The sequence below is a fragment of the Anabrus simplex genome, chromosome 5, assembly GCF_040414725.1.
Source record: "Anabrus simplex isolate iqAnaSimp1 chromosome 5, ASM4041472v1, whole genome shotgun sequence".
Classification (NCBI taxonomy): domain Eukaryota; kingdom Metazoa; phylum Arthropoda; class Insecta; order Orthoptera; family Tettigoniidae; genus Anabrus; species Anabrus simplex.
Window position 1 is genome coordinate 77,066,648 of NC_090269.1, and position 18,666 is coordinate 77,085,313.

The following is an 18,666-nucleotide window of genomic DNA, read 5'->3' on the forward strand; positions in this document are numbered from 1 at the left end:
ACCGGTTCGCTCTCCGAGTCGGTGCCAGTGTCGGCATCCTGAATCTCATGATCGCAAGCTCATAACTCGCAGAGGTAGTCGGATATCTGAAGGGCGTTGCTCCATGTTGTTCCGACAAACTTAAAAACTCAGCCATTCGTCACTGAAGAGAAATCCTGTTTATTTTGCCATCTGGTAGAGTAAAACGAGGCGTAGAAATTGTCTCGAAGGCAGCCTAACTGGCGTCAGAACAAAAGGCCCTGTTATTATAATGATTATTATTATTATTATTATTATTATTATTATTATTATTATTATTATTATTATTATTATTATTATTCGACAAACCAGTGGGAGTTTCAAAACGAAGTACATAGAACGCATTATGTACTGAAATATAAGATAGCCATTTACTAGACAAAGGACATGAATACTCAGGCATCAACACAAGGATACACATCTGCTTTATACTCTAAAAGACACATCCAAACACTCAAGTAGTATATGAAAAAAAAACACTCACTATAGTTCAAAACACGACATTATCAATGAACAGAGATATTTTAAATCACATGAACTATTCGACTGCACTGAACAAGACTGTATTTCTAAATGCAATGTTGGTAATGGACACAAAAGTGTCGACAGGGTCAATTCCTAAAGATGCCATTTAGCAAGCGGTTGAAAGCACCCCAGCGAGGTAATTCGTTCACCATTATAGGGTGGTTTAAATCTGTAAAACAGTTGACCTGATACATTTTAAGAACACCTCAAATAATATACTTACGTATCTGGAAAATCAAATAAAGAACGTTCATCGAAGTAAAACTGTATTGTTTTGAATTCCTTACAAGTATTTTTTTTTTTAAAGAACTTAAGTTTCAGTTTTTCAAAGATGTATCGAACATCCACATTCACTCGTTCTGACTCAAGATGCAGCATTCAATGAGTTCTTCAAGGTCATCAGTCATCCACTTGCGGAAGACAGGGTCTGATCGGAAACTGTCACATACCACCACGTTGCGGTTGACCACCATGAAGCGGTTCAGCTTCTCCTCGGTCTCCACGTTAGGGATGATGAAGTCGCTCTTCATGACGCCCAGCTGATGATCGGCAGGAGCGATGATCCGTCCCACGTCCCTGAGTAAGTCGCAGCTCTCCCGGAATTCAGTCCACGAGAGAAGAACGTCAGCATCCAAGTCGTGGCGGTGCAGCTCCGAGGACAAGGAGTTATAATACACTTCTAAAAGTTCCTCAAGGTGGTGTTTACGGAAATCCCGAGTCGTCGCCATATGCAAGAAGAAAATGACATCGTGTGCTGGTGGTGTATAGCGCACCAACTGAAAGTCCACAATTCGAGCTTCTACCGGCATTTCGCCATCGCAGCAACGAAACAGAATATTATTTGTCCATAAATCACCCTCACACACAACATTTCGGTGTTTTCCTGAAGATTTCACTAAATCTTTTATTCTCATACACACTTCCGGTATCTTCTCCTTTATAAGCTGATGTTTCTCGTGCCCTTTTCCGTATTTAGGAAGTAATTCCGTCAAAGCAACCATAGCTTTAATACTTGTGAGGAACCATCCCTTAGCTAACTTGTCATCAGAATCCACAAACAAATTTTCTTCGAATAACTTTGGATATAGTTCATTGATGCGACAAATTTTACCTGAAGCCTTAGTCTCTTTCTCCTCAAATATAATAGAAGATGCGTGAAATCGAGCTAAAGTCCGGATAGCTACTGAACAGTGCTGGAAGTCCATAGGTTCTCGTATGTCTAAGGTATTGAAATTAATACCTGATAGATCTTCAAGCACGATCAAATCTGGACGAGTCAGGAAGCATTCTGGTGCCCAGAAATTGTCACCAGTAGCATCTTCCAGACACAGAGCACTATTATGTTTCTGATACTTACTTAGATCTTTCAGAAGTGTCGAATAGAATAAAACTTCCTTCTCAAATGCACCCATAGAGACGACATAATTCGAATGAAAAGAATTTCTAGGTAGAATTTTGACAAAGAAATGAATGTTTAATTCTTCTTCGACACCGGACTTATTTGCAACCACCGAGACGTCTAGTCGCAAATGTTCTCCGAGAAAACCAACGATGTCATCACTTAACGGGCCTATTCTATAAGCGAGCACCTGGAAGTTGGAAGACTTGACGTATTGTCTCACTATTTCACTCACTTCCTCGTTGGACAGCACCGGAATGTCTTCCATCTTCTCGGATCGCCGAATGTCAGACGCTGACTGCAGCGTGTAAAGGTTCACGGCGCGAGGGGAATACAGTAGTCCCTCCTCTCCCACCTCTACCACTAAGGCGTGTCCTTAAAGAAGAAGCTCACTTCAAAGCAGATAGTAAATAACGTCCATGATCGCTGTCAAGTAGGTTTAAAACTGTTGTGTAGAGATTCATAAGGATGTAGTTACGAGTAATAGAAATGACACATTAGCCTCTCAATTGAGTTAATTAATTAAATATACAGGGTTATTCAGCTACGTTGTCCACATCAAATATCTCGTGAACCGTTCAAGATATCGACATTCTGTTTTCACTTTCAGTAAGGGTACCAAGGATCTCATAAGTGGACTTACGGTACATTTTCATGGCGTCTGTATCTTCTGAGATAATGTTACTAAGTTTGTTTTTGTCATGGCCTTAATTAAAGTGAAAAAGGTGTGAAAATGGCAAACCATGGAGAACCATCCTCAGGTCTTCCGATAGTGGGGTTCGAATCTACCATATTCTGAACGCAAGCTAACAGCTAAATGGTCCACACCGCGCAGCTACCTCGTTCGGGTTGTGTGGTTTGATATCACATCAGAATAATAATATAGTCTCATAGAACTCGTCGCATATCCGTTTTTCATTTACCAGTTACCTACGGCGATATTAAAGGTGCTAAACCATACATGTTATCATAGTGTATTTATGAATAGGCATATAGTAGTGGAATACCTATCTGTCAGATGAAAGTGAAGGAACTCTACGTCGACAGCTAGCTAATGTTACAAACATAGCGCGAATCGAACAGGGCAGTCCCCAGCTGTCAAATAGAGTACGTTTGAATACATTACGTTTTCTCGAGTCCGACTCGTTGGCTGAACGGTCAGCGTACTGGCCTTCGGTTCAGAGGGTCCCGGGTTCGATTCCCGGTCGTGTCGGGGATTTTAACCTTAATTGGTTAATTCCAATGGCACGGGGGCTGGGTGTATGTGTTGCCTTCATCATCATTTCATCCTCATCATGACGCGCAGGTCGCCTACGGGCGTCAAATAGAAAGACCTACACCTGGCGAGACGAACCCATCCTGAGATATCTCGGCACTAAAAGCCATACGACATTTCATTTCGTTTCGCTTTTTCTCGAGAAGTCCTTTTTCCAATTCTGAAAATGATCACGGTGGTGAATTTGTAATGTTTGTCGGTTTAAGGCTATGTGTAGAAAACAGTGTAGTTCCATTTAAAAAAACCAAGTTAGTACCATTATCTCAGAAGATATTGAAAGTCATGAGAAAGTACTGTAAGTCCGAGTCCCCTTGGTACCATTACTGAAAGTGAGCACAGAATTTCCTTAATAATAATAATAATAATAATAATAATAATAATAATAATAATAATAATAATAATAATAATAATAATAATAATAATAATAATAATAATAATGTTATTGGCTTTACGTCCCACTAACTACTTTTACGGTTTTCGGAGAGGCCGAGGTGCCGGAATTTAGTCCCGCAGGAGTTCTTTGACGTACCAGTAAATCTACCGATACGAGGTTGACGTGTTTTAGCACCTTCAAATACCACCGGACTGAGCCAGGAATGAACCTGCCAAGTTGGGGTCAGAAAGCCAGCGCCTCAACCGTCTGAGCCACTCAACCGGGCGATCGAAATTGAAAATAACCTTCAAGAAATTAGCATAACAGGTGAAATGATATGAGACAGGCCTAGCTTTAGAACATTCGTGAATAAACTTCATTTTGCTGAAGAAAAGAAAACCATCATGAGGACCACTGCTGCATGGACGGAAGAACGGGAGAAAAATCACAGCGAGAGGATTAAAAAGATTGTTTTTTTGCTAGTGGCTTTACGTCGCACCGACACAGATAGGCCTTATGGCGACGATAGGATAGGAAAGGCCTAGTAGTTGGAAGGAAGCGGCCGTGGGCTTAATTAAGGTACAGCCCCAGCATTTGCCTGGTGTGAAAATGGGAAACCACGGAAAACCATATTCAGGGCTGCCGACAGTGGGGTGGATTCGAACCCACTATCTACCGGATGCAAGCTCACAGCCGCGTGCCCCTAACCGCACGGCCAACTCGCCCAGCTAAAAGATTCTGGGAAGAGAAGAAAGCAAATTCATCTGCTAAGTATATTCAATCGCGTTCCTTAGTTGCGCACAACGTTGTGATAATAATAATAATAATAATAATAATAATAATAATAATAATAACTCTACGAATTATATTTCTTTAAAGTATTAAACATTAATGTTATTAGTGGAAAATATAGGTCTATCGTATAGACCTGTAAGAAATAGAGTATCCTAAATAAGTAATCAATGAAATGAATAAATAAACAATCAATAAAATGCATTTGCATGTTGATTGATTGAATCATTTTGGATTTTTTGGTGTTAGTTTTACGTCGCACAGGCACATACAAGTCTTATGGCAACACTTTCATGGAGCAGTGAAACGTTAACACGGTGACCTGGATGGGGGCGATGTGTGAATTGAATTAAATTACTGAAATGGTTTTCAATTGGTTTCCATCTCACGTTCCTTCCTCGCAGGGTTAAAGCTGTCGAACCGAGGCGGTAAGCACATGATAGGTTCAACCAGAAGGAACTAGATTATAGAATTTAGAGCTGTGGAAACTATTTTAGGAGAGGCATATAGCCAGAGGCTTTCATTCAATCTACTACGAAAATTAGTACCAATTTAATTCCTCCGCTAAAAAGCAGATGAGCTTGGGAATAATCAGTTTGCCCATTATTAGTGTAATGATCAAGTAGAGCGAGCACCTCTAGGGAGATGCCTTTGATCTAATTCGGCCGTGCGTGTAGAGGCGCGCGGCTGTGAGCTTGCATCCGGGAGATAGTAGGTTCGAATCCCACTATCGGCAGCCCTGAAAATGGTTTTCCGTGGTTTCCCATTTTCACACCAGGCAAATGCTGGAGCTGTACCTTAATTAAGGCCGCGGCCGCTTCCTTCCAACTCCTAGGCCTTTCCTATCCCTTCGTCGCCATAAAACCTATCTGTGTCGGTGCGACGTAAAGCCCCTAGCAAAAAAAAAAAATTATCTAATTCACATACATCTGCTCTTCTCTCCTCCTAGATTCTCTCCCAACCCGTCTTCCTTGCTATCCAGATGTTAAATGATCCGAATTAATAACAATAGGTAGTTTTATCATTATTATTGTTGTTGTTATTATAGCCCGCCGGGAGGCCATGATCGATAATGCATCAAGTACATATGCTCTGACACCATGGTAAGCTGGTTCGAGTCACGTTGGTGGAAGAAATATTCCCCATGAGAATGTTGCCCGGCAGGTAGGAGAGGGGGTGGTGTACAATTTCTAATCATTAAATTGCGTTCCAAAGGCCTGGACTGAATTCCAAACCTCCCCACAGTGCTCATATGGAGTGAGGGCATGTGACGCTGTTGATGATTCGTCCGCCGGATGGGGATGTTAAGCTTTGACAGACCCCTTGGTGTTATTCGACAGGAGTAGGCAATGTGCCAACAGTGGGTTTCAACCTCTCCCTACCTCATCATCCCACATTCAGGTGTGCAGGTCGCCCATGGCCGTCACAAGCACAAAGTGAACCAAAATGTCCTTGGATACTCCCAGCACCAAACACCATTCGTTGAATAAATACATAAATAAATTAATAAATTAATTAGTTAATTAATTAATTAAAATATATTATTGCTGTTGTTTTTATTTTCTTATTTCTTAATCCGTTTATACTTCAGGATTAGTTTTCCCTCGGACTCAGCGAGGGGTCCCACATTTACCGCCTTAAGGATAGTGTCCTGGAGTGTGATATTTTGGGTTGGGGATACAACTGGGAAGCAGGATCAGTACCTCGCCCAGGCGGCCTCACCTGCTATGCTGAACAGGGCCTTTGTAGGGGGATGGGAAAATTGGAAGGGATAGACAAGAAAGAAGAAAGAAAGCGGCCGTGGCCTTAAGTTAGGTACCATCCCGGCATTTGCCTGGAGAAGCAGGAAACCACGAAAAACCACTTCGAGGATGGCTGAGGTGGGAATCGATCCCCACCCCTCTACTCAGTTTACCTCCCGAGGCTGAGTGGAGCCCATTCTAGCCCTCGTACCACTTTTCAAATTTCGTGGTAGAGCCGGGAATCGTTCCCGGGTCTCCAGGGTGGCAGGTAATCGCATTAACCTCCACACCACGGAGGACGCCCCAAAGCAACTTTTATAGTTTTTCAGTGATATCAAGGAACCGGAATTTTATCCCGCAAGAGTTTGTTTCACGTGGCGGTAAATACCGTACATCGCCACGAGGCTGACGTATTTGAGCTCTTCCGGATACCACCAAAGTGAGCCGGGATCAAATCTACCGACTTGTTCCTAGAAATCCAGCACTCTACCGTCTGAGCAACTCGGTGGTGGTGGTGGTAGTGATTATTGTTTTAAGTGGAAGTACAACTAGGCAACCATCCTCTATATAACACTAATCAGAAAGAAAAAATGGAAGGGATCCGACAATTCGAAAAATGAAGGTATCGGTCAAAGAAAGACAAGAGCCACGAAGGGCGTGAAAATTAATGACTCCCTAGGCCTCGAGGGCTCTACCGTCGGGGTCGGAAAATAATAAGTTGACCAAGGGAGGTCGGATAGGATAGATGAAAGTGAGGAGCCTGACACAAGTAAGGGGGAGCAATGACAGAACTCAACTAAAAGCCCCGTAGTCGCCAACCCACGTTCCCAAATTGGGGTCCCTTTTAGTCGCCTCTTACGACAGACAGGGGATGCCGTGTGTGTTAGTCTACCGCCCCACCCACAAGGGCCAACTCATCCCGACACACTGATAATCGATCGTGATCAATCAATCAAGGTGAGTACATATATCCTGCACCATAACACAAACAACTCAGATAAGTACCAGTACAGCACACAATCATTCCTCAGCGAAAGATCATTAGCCCTCCTTTACGCTACTACAACACAACAGGAAAGTGTTATCACGAGGAATGTTTAATGACGGGGATTAAGCTGGTAGACAGATATATCCCTAATGTGGCAACATGGTAAACTGGTTAGGGTACGTGGCCCAACCACGATAGGGCCACGTCTTATTCGGTTATGTGGGCCAAAGTCTCATTAAACACATTCTTAAGAAATTAGCTGTCGTTGTGAAACAATTGCTTCTAATAATCTTTATGACCTTCCACCTACCTAAAGCAGTATATCAGTCACCAAACAAACAGCTGAGTGGAGGCGCGTTTTATCATCGCTCTTCAACTAGAGCTGGAGGAAAACACAGCAAGAGGCCTTCTAGCGGGTGTAAAAGTCGAGAATCTCTCATTCAAGATGCGTTCACGAGATTGTCCTCGCCTTCTCAGGCAATGCCTGTGCGATAACTAATGTATTTCCAACAAATATATTTTCATTTTTATTTTATTTATTTTTTAGCGCATGACTTTTAGTGTCCAGAATGTCGGAGGACATGTTCGGCTCGCCTAGTGTAGGTCATTCTGTTGGACGCCCAAGGACGATCTGCGCGTCATGATGGTGAAAACGAGGTAGAGAGAGGGTGAACCGGTATCTTATTCTGTCGAATAACAATAAGGGGTTTGCTCAAGGCTTAACGTCTCCATCGGACGGACGAATCACCATCAACAGCGCCGTGCGGTTAGGGGCGCGCAGCTGTGAGCTTGCATCAGCGAGATAGTGGGTTGAACCCCTCTGTTGGCCGTCCTGAAGGTGGTTTTCCGTGGTTTCCCATTTTCACGCCAGGCTAATGCTGGGGCTGCACCTTAATTAAGGCCACGGCCGCTTCCTTCCCACTCCTAGTTATTTCCTACCCCATCGTCGCCATAAGACTTATCAGTGTCGGTGCGACGTAAAGCAAATTATTAAAAAATAAAAAAGCGTCGTATGCTGCGAAGAGGTTTGGAATTGCATCCAAGCTTTTGGTAAGGAAACTAGTGATTAGAATTGAATACCAGAACCTCTCCTATTCTGCCGGCCAACATTCTGATGGTGAAAGACTTTTCTACCAACGAGACTCAAACTGGCCAACCACGGTGCCAAAACACGTAGACTTGACGCCTTAACGACCTTAGCCACCTGGTCGACTTGTTATTGATGATATTTTTCTTCCTTTTCTACCACTTTTTCCCCCACACCTGTCGATTTGGCCCTGTTATACGGACAGATGCCCTTCCTGACGCCAACCCTATATGGAGGGATGTATACGTAATCACTATTACGTGTTTCTGGTGGTTGGTAGTGTAGTATGTTGTGTGAATATGAAGAGGAAAGTGTTGGGACGGACGCAAACTCCCAGTCCCCGAGCCAGAGGAATTAATCAGAAGCGATTAAAATCCCCGAACAGGCCAGGAATCGAACCCGGGACCCTCTGAACCGAAGACCACTACGCTGACCATTCAGCCAAGGAGTCGGACTTGTTATTGACTATATAAATAATAATAATAATAATAATCGTATGGCCTCATTTACCATGTACAGACATTTTAATTTGACGCCATCTGGCTGTATGGTCGTCAATTTCGACGTTCCGTTTTACTCTAGGTTTACGAAATGGCAAAGTAAACGGAATCCCTCTTGGATGTCTATGAAAAAAAACCAAACCCTATGGCACAACAGCCCAGAAGGGCCTTGGCCTACCAAGCGACCGCTGCTCAAACCGGAAGGCCTGCAGATTATGAGATGTTGTGTGGTGGACACGACGAATACTCACGGCCGTTATTCTTGGCTTTCTAGACCGGGGCCGCTATCTCACCGTCAGATAGCTCCTCAGTTGTATTTTGGGTGTCTATGACTGAATTTTAAAGAATTTCGTCGGGTAAACACCAAATGTATCACCAGAGATCTTTCACATACCGAGATCGTATGGAATTTTGTCCGCCATTCAAATACCCGACTATCTTGGGATCTGGAGGCCGACTCTCCCATTGATCCACAATAATAATGATACGGGGTTGGAGATGAGTTGAGGTGAAATTATATGGCATGTCTTTACGGCCGAATGCCCTTCCTGACGCCAACCTCAGTTGAGGAGCCTAGTGAAGATGAAATGAATGATGGTGAACGTACTTGAGTAAGGAGGTGGAAGAAATCTGCTGTGGCCTATGAATGGCAATTGTCTCGGGATTGCCTGGAAGTAAAAAATCGGTAAACCATAGAAAATCATGCACAGGACAGCCGAATGCAGAGCTTGACTCCATACCCGTAACACGTTAACATGCACAGCCATTCCACTCGGCATAATAATAATAATAATAATAATAATAATAATAATAATAATAATAATAATAATAATAATAATAATAATAATAATAATAATAATAATAATAATAATAATAATAATAATTCCATTCAATGTATTCATCTAAAATTACTTGCGCATTCTCAGTTCTCATATCAAATTTATATTTACTATAATTTTCATCTGTTGAGCGTCCATTCACTTGTCAGTCATCATCATCATCATCATCATTAGCTCGACAGCACCTTGTGGGCCTCGGCCTCCTTACTTGTGTCAGGCTCCTCACTTTCATCTATCCTATCCGACCTCGCCTGGTCAACTCTCGTTCTTTTCCGACCCCGACGATATTAGAGCACTCGAGGCCTAGGGAGTCTTTCATTTGCATACCCTTCGTGGCCCTTGTCTTTTTTTGGCCGATACCTTCATTTTTGGAGTGTCGGATCCCGTCAGTGTTTTATCTCTGATTAGCAAATGTACCCGTGCTTCGCTAGGGTATTCTACATTGTATACGGATATCGAAGTAAATTACTGTATATGAAGAGAATAAGAATTTTTTAATTGCATGTCTCTTGGCGTTAATCCTAGAAAAAGCATACTGTAGGGAGGTCCGCAGACGTTGTTTCCAAAGTAAAGTGCGAGTTGCGGAGTTGTGATGATAACGACAGGTCCACTTGTATACCGCAATTCACTATGCGTAACGTCAGTCACATTTTGATGGGTAAATTTGTTTATAATCGGGGGCACCCTTGCAAGGGTGGCACCTATATCTAATGATAAAGAGAAACAGGTAAAAGAGTTTTGAAAAAAATGCACGCTCCCTTGCCTTTCTGCTAGTCAAATCGAGAAGGGAATTATTCATTACAATGGTACACAGGCGTTGGAGGAGGACCACATTCCTACTGCCAGATTACAACAGCAGACGCCCTCCTGCTGACAGTCACTATTGATTTGTAAAGTATTAATTACAATGTCAGACACAACCCTTCTAGATCGCTACAAATCGACTTGAATGAATAAATGTAGATCGACATACGGAAGTATATGCATGTTCACCTTCATTTACAGAATAACTGCTGCTAAACGGTGCATCATATCGAAACACGGATTGTACGAAAAGAAGACTCGGGCCTCATTTAGCGATCTAAATGGCTGGCCCTATGATATTTCCTCGTATCTCTTTTTTTTTTTTTTTTTTACGTCGCACCGACACAGATAGGTCTTATGGCGACGAAGGGATAGGAAATGCCTAGGAGTGGGAAGGAAGCGGCCGTAACCTTAATTAAGGTACTGCCACAGCATTTGCCTGGTGTGAAAATGGGAAACCACGGAATACCATTTTCAGGGCTGCCGACAGTGGGGTTCGAACCCACTATCTCTCGAATACTGGACACTAGCCGCACTTAAGCGACTGCAGCTATCGAGCTCGGTCTCATCTATTTAATGGTAAAATTGTTTTAGAAACGTTGAATAGGGTGAATTTTGTGTAAGGTTTTCACAAAGTGCATTACTTTTCAGATACTTATACGACAGCTTCAAACATAGAACTTGGCTCACATATGGCTACTGGGTGGGCCAATATTCGTGTAGAATTTGATGATCCCATCCTTCCTATAAGTGAATCCAACCATCAATTATACGTGTACAAAGTGCAAAATTTACGTAAATCCAGAAATAGAGCCAAATTTAACGTATAACGGATAGAGATACGACAAAAAGTCATAGGACCAAAGTTGTAGATCACTCCAAAATGAAACGAGATTGTGCCATCCTTTTTGTGATACGACGTGCCGTTTAGCCACCAAATACCTCGGAAGGAAGGGCTGCACCGTTATTAGAATTGCCTCCATATTTCGATATTTTTCGGGGGTAAAAAATTAAATGTTTAAACATCTCGTAAATTTTCCGTCGGTTACAGGCAAAAAGCTATAATTATGCCAAATTTCTATTTTCTAACTCGTCTGGGAGATTGTGCTGCCATCATGTTATTGCGGAGGGGTAAATATTAGGACTTTCAGGAAACTTTTAAGCCCATGAAACCTATAGGTTATCGTTTTGGATAAATATCACCGACTGTGTTCTTATGCAGATTTGAAACTCCCAGCGTGTTCCCTTCAGTGAATTATGAGAATTTTAGAATTTTCTAGGGATCCTGAAGACATCAGCTTCTCTGGTACCAAGTTGTAAGATTCTAATATGCCTAGAATGGTCTCATTAACTCACGTCTGTTTTCATTTTATGCCTTAATATATATATATATATATATATATAGAGAGAGAGAGAGAGAGAGAGAGAGAGAGAGAGAGGGAGATCGCGCCGAACTGACTACAATTTATTAATATGGATTATATTTCACTCGCTTCCCTAGTGGTTCTAGGGGCGTCTTACTCCCACAGTATGCTTTCCACGTAGTAAGCCATACTTGAAACTCATACTGGAACATACACACGTCCGTTATCTCGGTCATTCTTGACAATTTATTTTTTCACCCTTTCTCACCCCCTATGCCAAAGGGGGCTGAAGTTGGACTTTAAAAATCCGGAATGTTACTATTCATCTCAGCGACCAGGAAAACTATGGATTCGGCAGTATATTCTATTATTATTATATCTCACTCCCCCTCCCCGTCCCTAAAGGGGGCTAAACTTTGAGTTTTAAAAACTCGTGAACGTTACTTTTCATCTCAGCGACCCCTAAAACTATGGATTCGACACTATTTTCGATTATTTTTATTTCTCAATCCCCCCTTGCCCCCCCACCACAAAGGGGGATGAATTTTGACTTTTAAATATCCGGAGTTTCACTATTCATCTCAGCGACCCCGACAACTATGGATTCAACACAATTATCGATTATTTTTATATATCACTCTCCCATTGTCCCCCACCACGAAGGGGGCTGAACTTAAAAACTATGTTCGATTAATTTTTTATATCACTCCCTCCTCGCCCGCATCCCAAAGTAGGGTGAACTTGGAATTATAAAATATCCGGAGTCTTGGTATTCATCTCAGCGACCCCGACAACTATGGATTCGACACTATTTTGGATTATTTTTATCTATTACTTTCCCATCGCCCCCCACCACGAATGAGGCTAAACTTGGACTTTAAAAAATTCGGGAGTATCACTATTCATCTCAGCGACCACGAAAAATATGGATTCAACACTACTTTCGATTATTTTTATATCTCAGCCCCCTCGCCTCCCCCCCCTGCCCCTAAGGGTTCCTGGGGTGTATTACCCCCACGTGGTTTGTCTCCTGATACTAAATATCTGGAGTCTCGCTATTCATCTCAGCGACCCCGACAACTATGGATTGGACACTATTTTCGATTAATTTTATATATCACTCCTCCATCGCCCCCCGTCACGAAGAGGGCTGAACTTGGGCATTAATAAATTCTGAAGTGTTGCTATTCATTTCAGCGAGCTCAAAAAGTATGGATTCGACACTACTTTCGATTATATTTTTATCTCACCTCCTCGCCCCACCCCGCCCCTAAGCGTTCTTGGGGTGTGCTACCCCCACGTGGTTTGTCTCCTGATACCAAAAATCCGAAGTGTACAATTCACCTCGGCGACCCCGAAAACTATGTATTCGACACTATTTTCGATTAATTTTATATATCACTCCCCCCTTGCCCCCATTCCAAAGTAGGGTGAACTTGGACTTATAAAATATCCGGAGTCTCACTATTCATCTCAGCGACGCTGACAACTATGGATTGGACACTATTTTGGATTATTTTTATATATCACTTTCCCATCGCCCCCCACCCAAAAGGGAGCTGAACTTTGATTTTTAAAAAATCTCAGCGACCCCGAAAACTGTGGATTCGACACATTTTTCAATTATTTTTATACATTGACCCCCCTGACCCTCCACCCCTAAGAGAGCTACGGATGGCTTACCCCCACAGTGCTCGTCTCCAGATAGTAACTTATAAGTGTACCAAGTTTGGTTGAAATTGCTCCAGTGGTTTAGGAGGAGATGTGTCATTTACACACATACATCCATTTTTATATATATAGATAGATAGATTAGTGTTATATAGAGGATGGTTGCCTAGTTGTACTTCCTCTTAAAACAATAATCACTACCACCACCACCTCGGCCTTCTTCAAATGTTTTCGTCATTCCCTTCTATTTAGCCTACAGCCAAACTCCTCCTATTTCGAATATTCTCAGGGTCCAGATGTCTTACCTCACACATTCTTCCTACCTCAGCTTAGGTTTTCCAACTTACCTTGTTCCTTCTGGCATGGAATTGAAGATCTTTACCAACCTGTTGTCGTTCATACACAACTCATTCCGGTTTTCTGACGTTTATGGTTGTAAGTGTGTCTGGTTAATTAAACAGCTCATAGAGTTCAAGAGTTTTCTCCACATCCTACGTTTTTCAACTGGCCCATGAATGTACCTTAATATTTTCCTTTCAAATACACTCGGCTGTCTTTCATCAGATTTTGGCAATATCCCAGCTCCAGGTGTATATACCAGTACGTGTCTCACTAGAACATTATACATTATTAATTTAGTTCTCTTGGTTATTAGTCGAGACTTCAGATGTTTCCCGAAATCATAAAGGCACCTATTCGAAGAAAGTGTGTGCTTCTGGATTTTCGTACTGACGTTATTTGTGTAACTTACTTATGAACTAAGGTTGGTAAAAATATGTAAAAACTTATATGAACCAATTTATGCCCAGATCCATTCATATAATTTCTCGTTACGGGCATATACTTATGTTTAGTTTCATTAATTTACGGATGCATATTTCTTGCTGCCTTTTCTAGCTGAATGAAAGCTTCTTTCATAGCTCTCTTTGCGTTGTTCCTATTATATCAATATTATCTCCACATGCTAAAACCTGGACAGACTTACAGAATATAGTTCCTCTGGTGTTAATGGCAGCATCACTATCTAAAGTAGGGTTAAAGATGAGACAAGCCAAGGGTCCTCTTGTCGAACTCCATTTCTGGTGGTTGTAGGACTTGAGATGAAATTCTGAATCTTAATTTGACACCGGTTGTTTTCCATGGTAGCTCTTACTAGTGTGATCAGTTTTCTTGGAATCGTAATTCTTTTATTGCTGCGTAAACGTTACTTATATCAATGCTGACATAGGCCTATCAACAATTAATGAAGAGGTGACGTGTACCTATTTCAAATTCATTATATTCTTCAAGTACATGAGGCACGGTAAAAATCTGATCCACTATTGATCTTCCTCGACGAAATCTACACTGGTAGTCCCCTAATGCATCTTCTGGAAACTGCACAAGCCTGTTAAACATAATGTTGGAAAAGATCTTATAGGCGATGCATAACAGACTGATTTCCCTGTAATTGCAGTATACCATCGTATCACCTTTCTTATGAATCGGACATATAATACTAAGACTCCACTCTTCAGAAACTGCGTCATCAATCCAAATCTGGATCATTAACTGATGTAGGTGCTTGCATACTTCGTTATTGTTCTTAAGTTTTTTAACAGCCAGCTCTACTTCCTCGATGGTCGACTCTGGCACTTTTACTTTCAGGTTTCCTGGAGTCATTACTAATGCCATGGTTTTTTGAGGGTCAGTTAACTTTACATTTAACATCTGATCAGAATGTTAGGCCCAACTTTCAAGTACCATTTAATCGCTGCTAATAATCGTGCCTTCCTTATCTCTACACAAGATTGTCCTGGGATGAAAGTCTTCCCGACTTTTATTTAATTTCTGATAGAAAGCTCGAGTTTCATTAAGACCTCTCAACTGTTCCAACTCTGTCTGTTCACTTTTTTTCATACTCCCTCTTTTTCTTATGCAATCTATTTTCTTCCCTCCGAGCCACACGCTGATGTTTCACAACTTACCTTTTTTTGTTTTAAAGTTGCATCCTCCTATAAGCAATATTTTTAAGGGCTGTCAGCTGCTCACAATCCTCATCAAACAAATTGTAAAGTCTGACTTGAGACTTTATCTTCAGTATTAATTTGTTAGTGCATCTATGAGATTCTCCTAGGCCTCACTAATACTCTCACTATCAGGGAGGTCTGTCAGACCCTGGTTAAGTTCGCCTACATATCTGGCCGGGCTGAGTAGCTCTGGACGGTAGAGCCCTGGCCTTCTGAGCCCAACTCGTCAGGTTCGATCCTGGCTCAGTCCAGTGGTATTTGGAGGTGCTCAAATACGTCAGACTCGTGTCGGCAGATTTGCAGATATGTTAAAGAACTTCTGAGGGACAACATTCCGGTACCTCTGTGTCTCCAAAAACCGTAAAAATATAGTTAGTGGGACGTAAAATCATTATTATTATTATTATTATTATTTCGTGTGGCTATTTCTAGCCGGGTGCAGCCCTTGTAAGGCAGACCCTCCGATGTGGGTGGGCGGCATCTGCCATGTGTACGTAACTGCGTATTATTGTGGTGGAGGATAGTGTTATGTGTTGTGTGTGAGTTGCAGGGATGTTGGGGACAGCACAAACACCCAGCCCCCGGGCCACTGGAATTTTCCAATGAAGGTTAAAATCCCTGACCCGGCCGGGAATCGAACCCGGGACCCTCTGAACCGAAGGCCTGTACGCTGACCATTCAGCCAACGAGTCGGACATTATTATTATTATTATTATTATTATTATTATTATTATTATTATTATTATTATTATTATTATTATTATTATTATTATTATTATTATTATTATTATCAGCATATCTGAGAGCAACGTGTGGCTCCTTCGGTCTGTTGCAATTGAACCTCTTTCTCAAACACGTTTACCTTTCTCATATTCGATAAAATATGACTTCTGACATTGGCCCCGCCGTATAACTTATAACATTCATCAAGTTACACATGTGCCTAGCATCTATAAGGATGTGGTCAGTTTGGTTTAAAACATTTCCATCTGGGTATTTCCACGTTATTTTGTTTATGTTAAACATTGTACTGCCTACTAACCGTGTTTCCTGATGTAGTCTTCGGTACAGAAGGCTCCAGGTTCGATTCCCGGCTGGGAAAAGGATTTTACTGCGTATGATTAATTCCTCTGGTTCGGGGACTGATTGGCTGTCTTTTTCATCTACACACAACGTATCACACGATAACGAATCACAGAAACACGCAATAGTATCCCTCCAAATAGGGTTGGTGTTGGGAAGAGCATCCAGCTGTGAAAAAGGGCCATATCCACATGTGTGGCATAGTTCGTACCCGCGATCCCACAGATGTGGGGGAAAAGCGGTAGAAGAACTATATATTATATTATATTATATTATATTATATTATATTATATTATATTATATTATATTATATTATATTATATTATATTATATTATATTATATTATATTATATTATATTATATTATATTATATTATATTATATTATATTATATTTGTTTCTCTGGCGCTCTTTCAGTACCCTGGTGGGTTACGGATGTGAACTGTTATAAATGTGAACTTGACACAGTTTTACGACCGGATGTCCCCTCTTCGGTGCCAGTGGGATATTTATAATTATCACTTGTTTTATTTCTTTTGGTGTTTAGAACACGTAGTGTTCTTTGAAGATGAAGAAATGTGTATTAAGACAAGCACGTAGCCTGTGAGGCAGTGGAATTAGCCAAATTCCGCCAAAATCCCACTACTAGGTCTGGAATCGATCCCGGGACTCTCTAAACCAAAGGACGCTATACTGACCGTTCACCTATGGATTCAGATAATAATAATAATAATAATAATAATAATAATAATAATAATAATAATAATAATAATAATAATAATAATAATAATAATAATAATATGCTTTATATATGAACTTCAAATTAACACTTCATCTCAGGTGGTTCTCTTTAAGTTAACACTTGCCTCAAAGAGCACGTCACTGAGTCGTGGGCCGAGCGTCCGCACATTGATCGCTGAGCCTCTTTTTACCACCACGAAGCCATTAGTCCGAGCACAAAGGGGTTTTAATTGGAGCCCTAAAGTACTCTCAGAATACCTGGTGGACCACTGGCTAACTCAGGCATTATACCTAGGTATTAGCTAATCGTTCACTGCTGAATAAGGCTGTTAGAGACGTTCTTTCTCACACTGTAAAACCACTGATCGTAAGACTAATTAAAATGAGGGATAATTAATAAATGAAGTTACACGCTATCTCAGTACTATTCAATATTATCTCGATTATTCCTTTCATCAGTGACCAAACATTCTTGCCTTAGATTTATTTGCAGGAGTTATGATACACATGTTACCCTATACTATCACACTATTTCATGGCTGTCCGACTGTCATTGTTATTTCACTAAGTGAAAAGTTGTTAAGTTTGGGTTTTTTGAAAAGAAATATAACCTTAATCTAAAGTTTTAAATTAATATTTGATATTGTAGTTAGACCCATTCTATCCAGCACCTTCTTTCACCTCTGCGTTCCACAGATACCCCGGAACAATTATTATTATTATTATTATTATTATTATTATTATTATTATTATTATTATTATTATTATTATTATTATTATTATTATTATTATTATTATTATTGGTTCGAATGGACCTGCCTTGGACCACGCTTGTTCAACATTTGGGCTTTGACCTTTGTCCAGTATTCTCGCATGTTCTGCCGACGTAACTCCTTTCTCTCATCTGTCCAGGCGGTACCTTTCTTCCGGGTTTTTTCGTGAGATCAGTGGTTTTCTTTCAGGGTATGTTGTACAGGCCGTCTGTCTTGAAGATCTGATATTCCTAGTTTTTTAATGCCCTCAGTTTCTGTCAGCCAAATGGTACGAATCCTCTTGTTCTGCCAGAAGATGAACAGGCGATTGGTCAGGCCCCGTGCTGTAGGGGTAGCGTGCCTAAGAGGCCCCGGGTTCGATTCCTGGCCAGGCCTGGGATTTTTACCTGGATCTGAGGGCTGGTTTTTGGTCCACTCAGCCTACGTGATTACAATTGAGGAGCCATCTGACGGTGAGATGGTGGCCCCAGTCTAGAAAGCCAAGAATAACGGCCGAGAGGATCCGTCGTGCGCTGACCACACGATACCTCGTAATCTGTAAGTCTTCGGGCTGAGCAGCGGTCCCTTGGTAGGCCAATGGCCTTTCAGGGCTGTTGTGCCATGGGGTTTGGTTTGGTTTTGTTATTTCTTACTATATGGCCATAGAAAGCTGCTCTCCTTTTCCTAGCACAATTACAGAGCCT

The 18,666-nt window shown here is 41.4% G+C and overlaps 1 protein-coding gene across 1 annotated transcript; it reads right to left on the reverse strand.

The window, feature by feature from the left end:
• Positions 1 to 375: 375 nt before the first annotated feature.
• LOC136874509 (uncharacterized) lies at positions 376 to 2,273 on the reverse strand. The gene has a single exon (XM_067148144.2). The coding sequence runs from the start codon at positions 2,208 to 2,210 to the stop codon at positions 894 to 896; it is 1,317 nt and encodes a 438-aa protein (XP_067004245.2). The 5' UTR covers positions 2,211 to 2,273; the 3' UTR covers positions 376 to 893.
• Positions 2,274 to 18,666: the final 16,393 nt, after the last annotated feature.

What these genes read in the sequence shown, in the direction of transcription:
- LOC136874509 (XM_067148144.2), bottom strand. Translation starts at nt 2,210, where the DNA reads ATGGAAGACATTCCGGTGCTGTCCAACGAGGAAGTGAGTGAAATAGTG.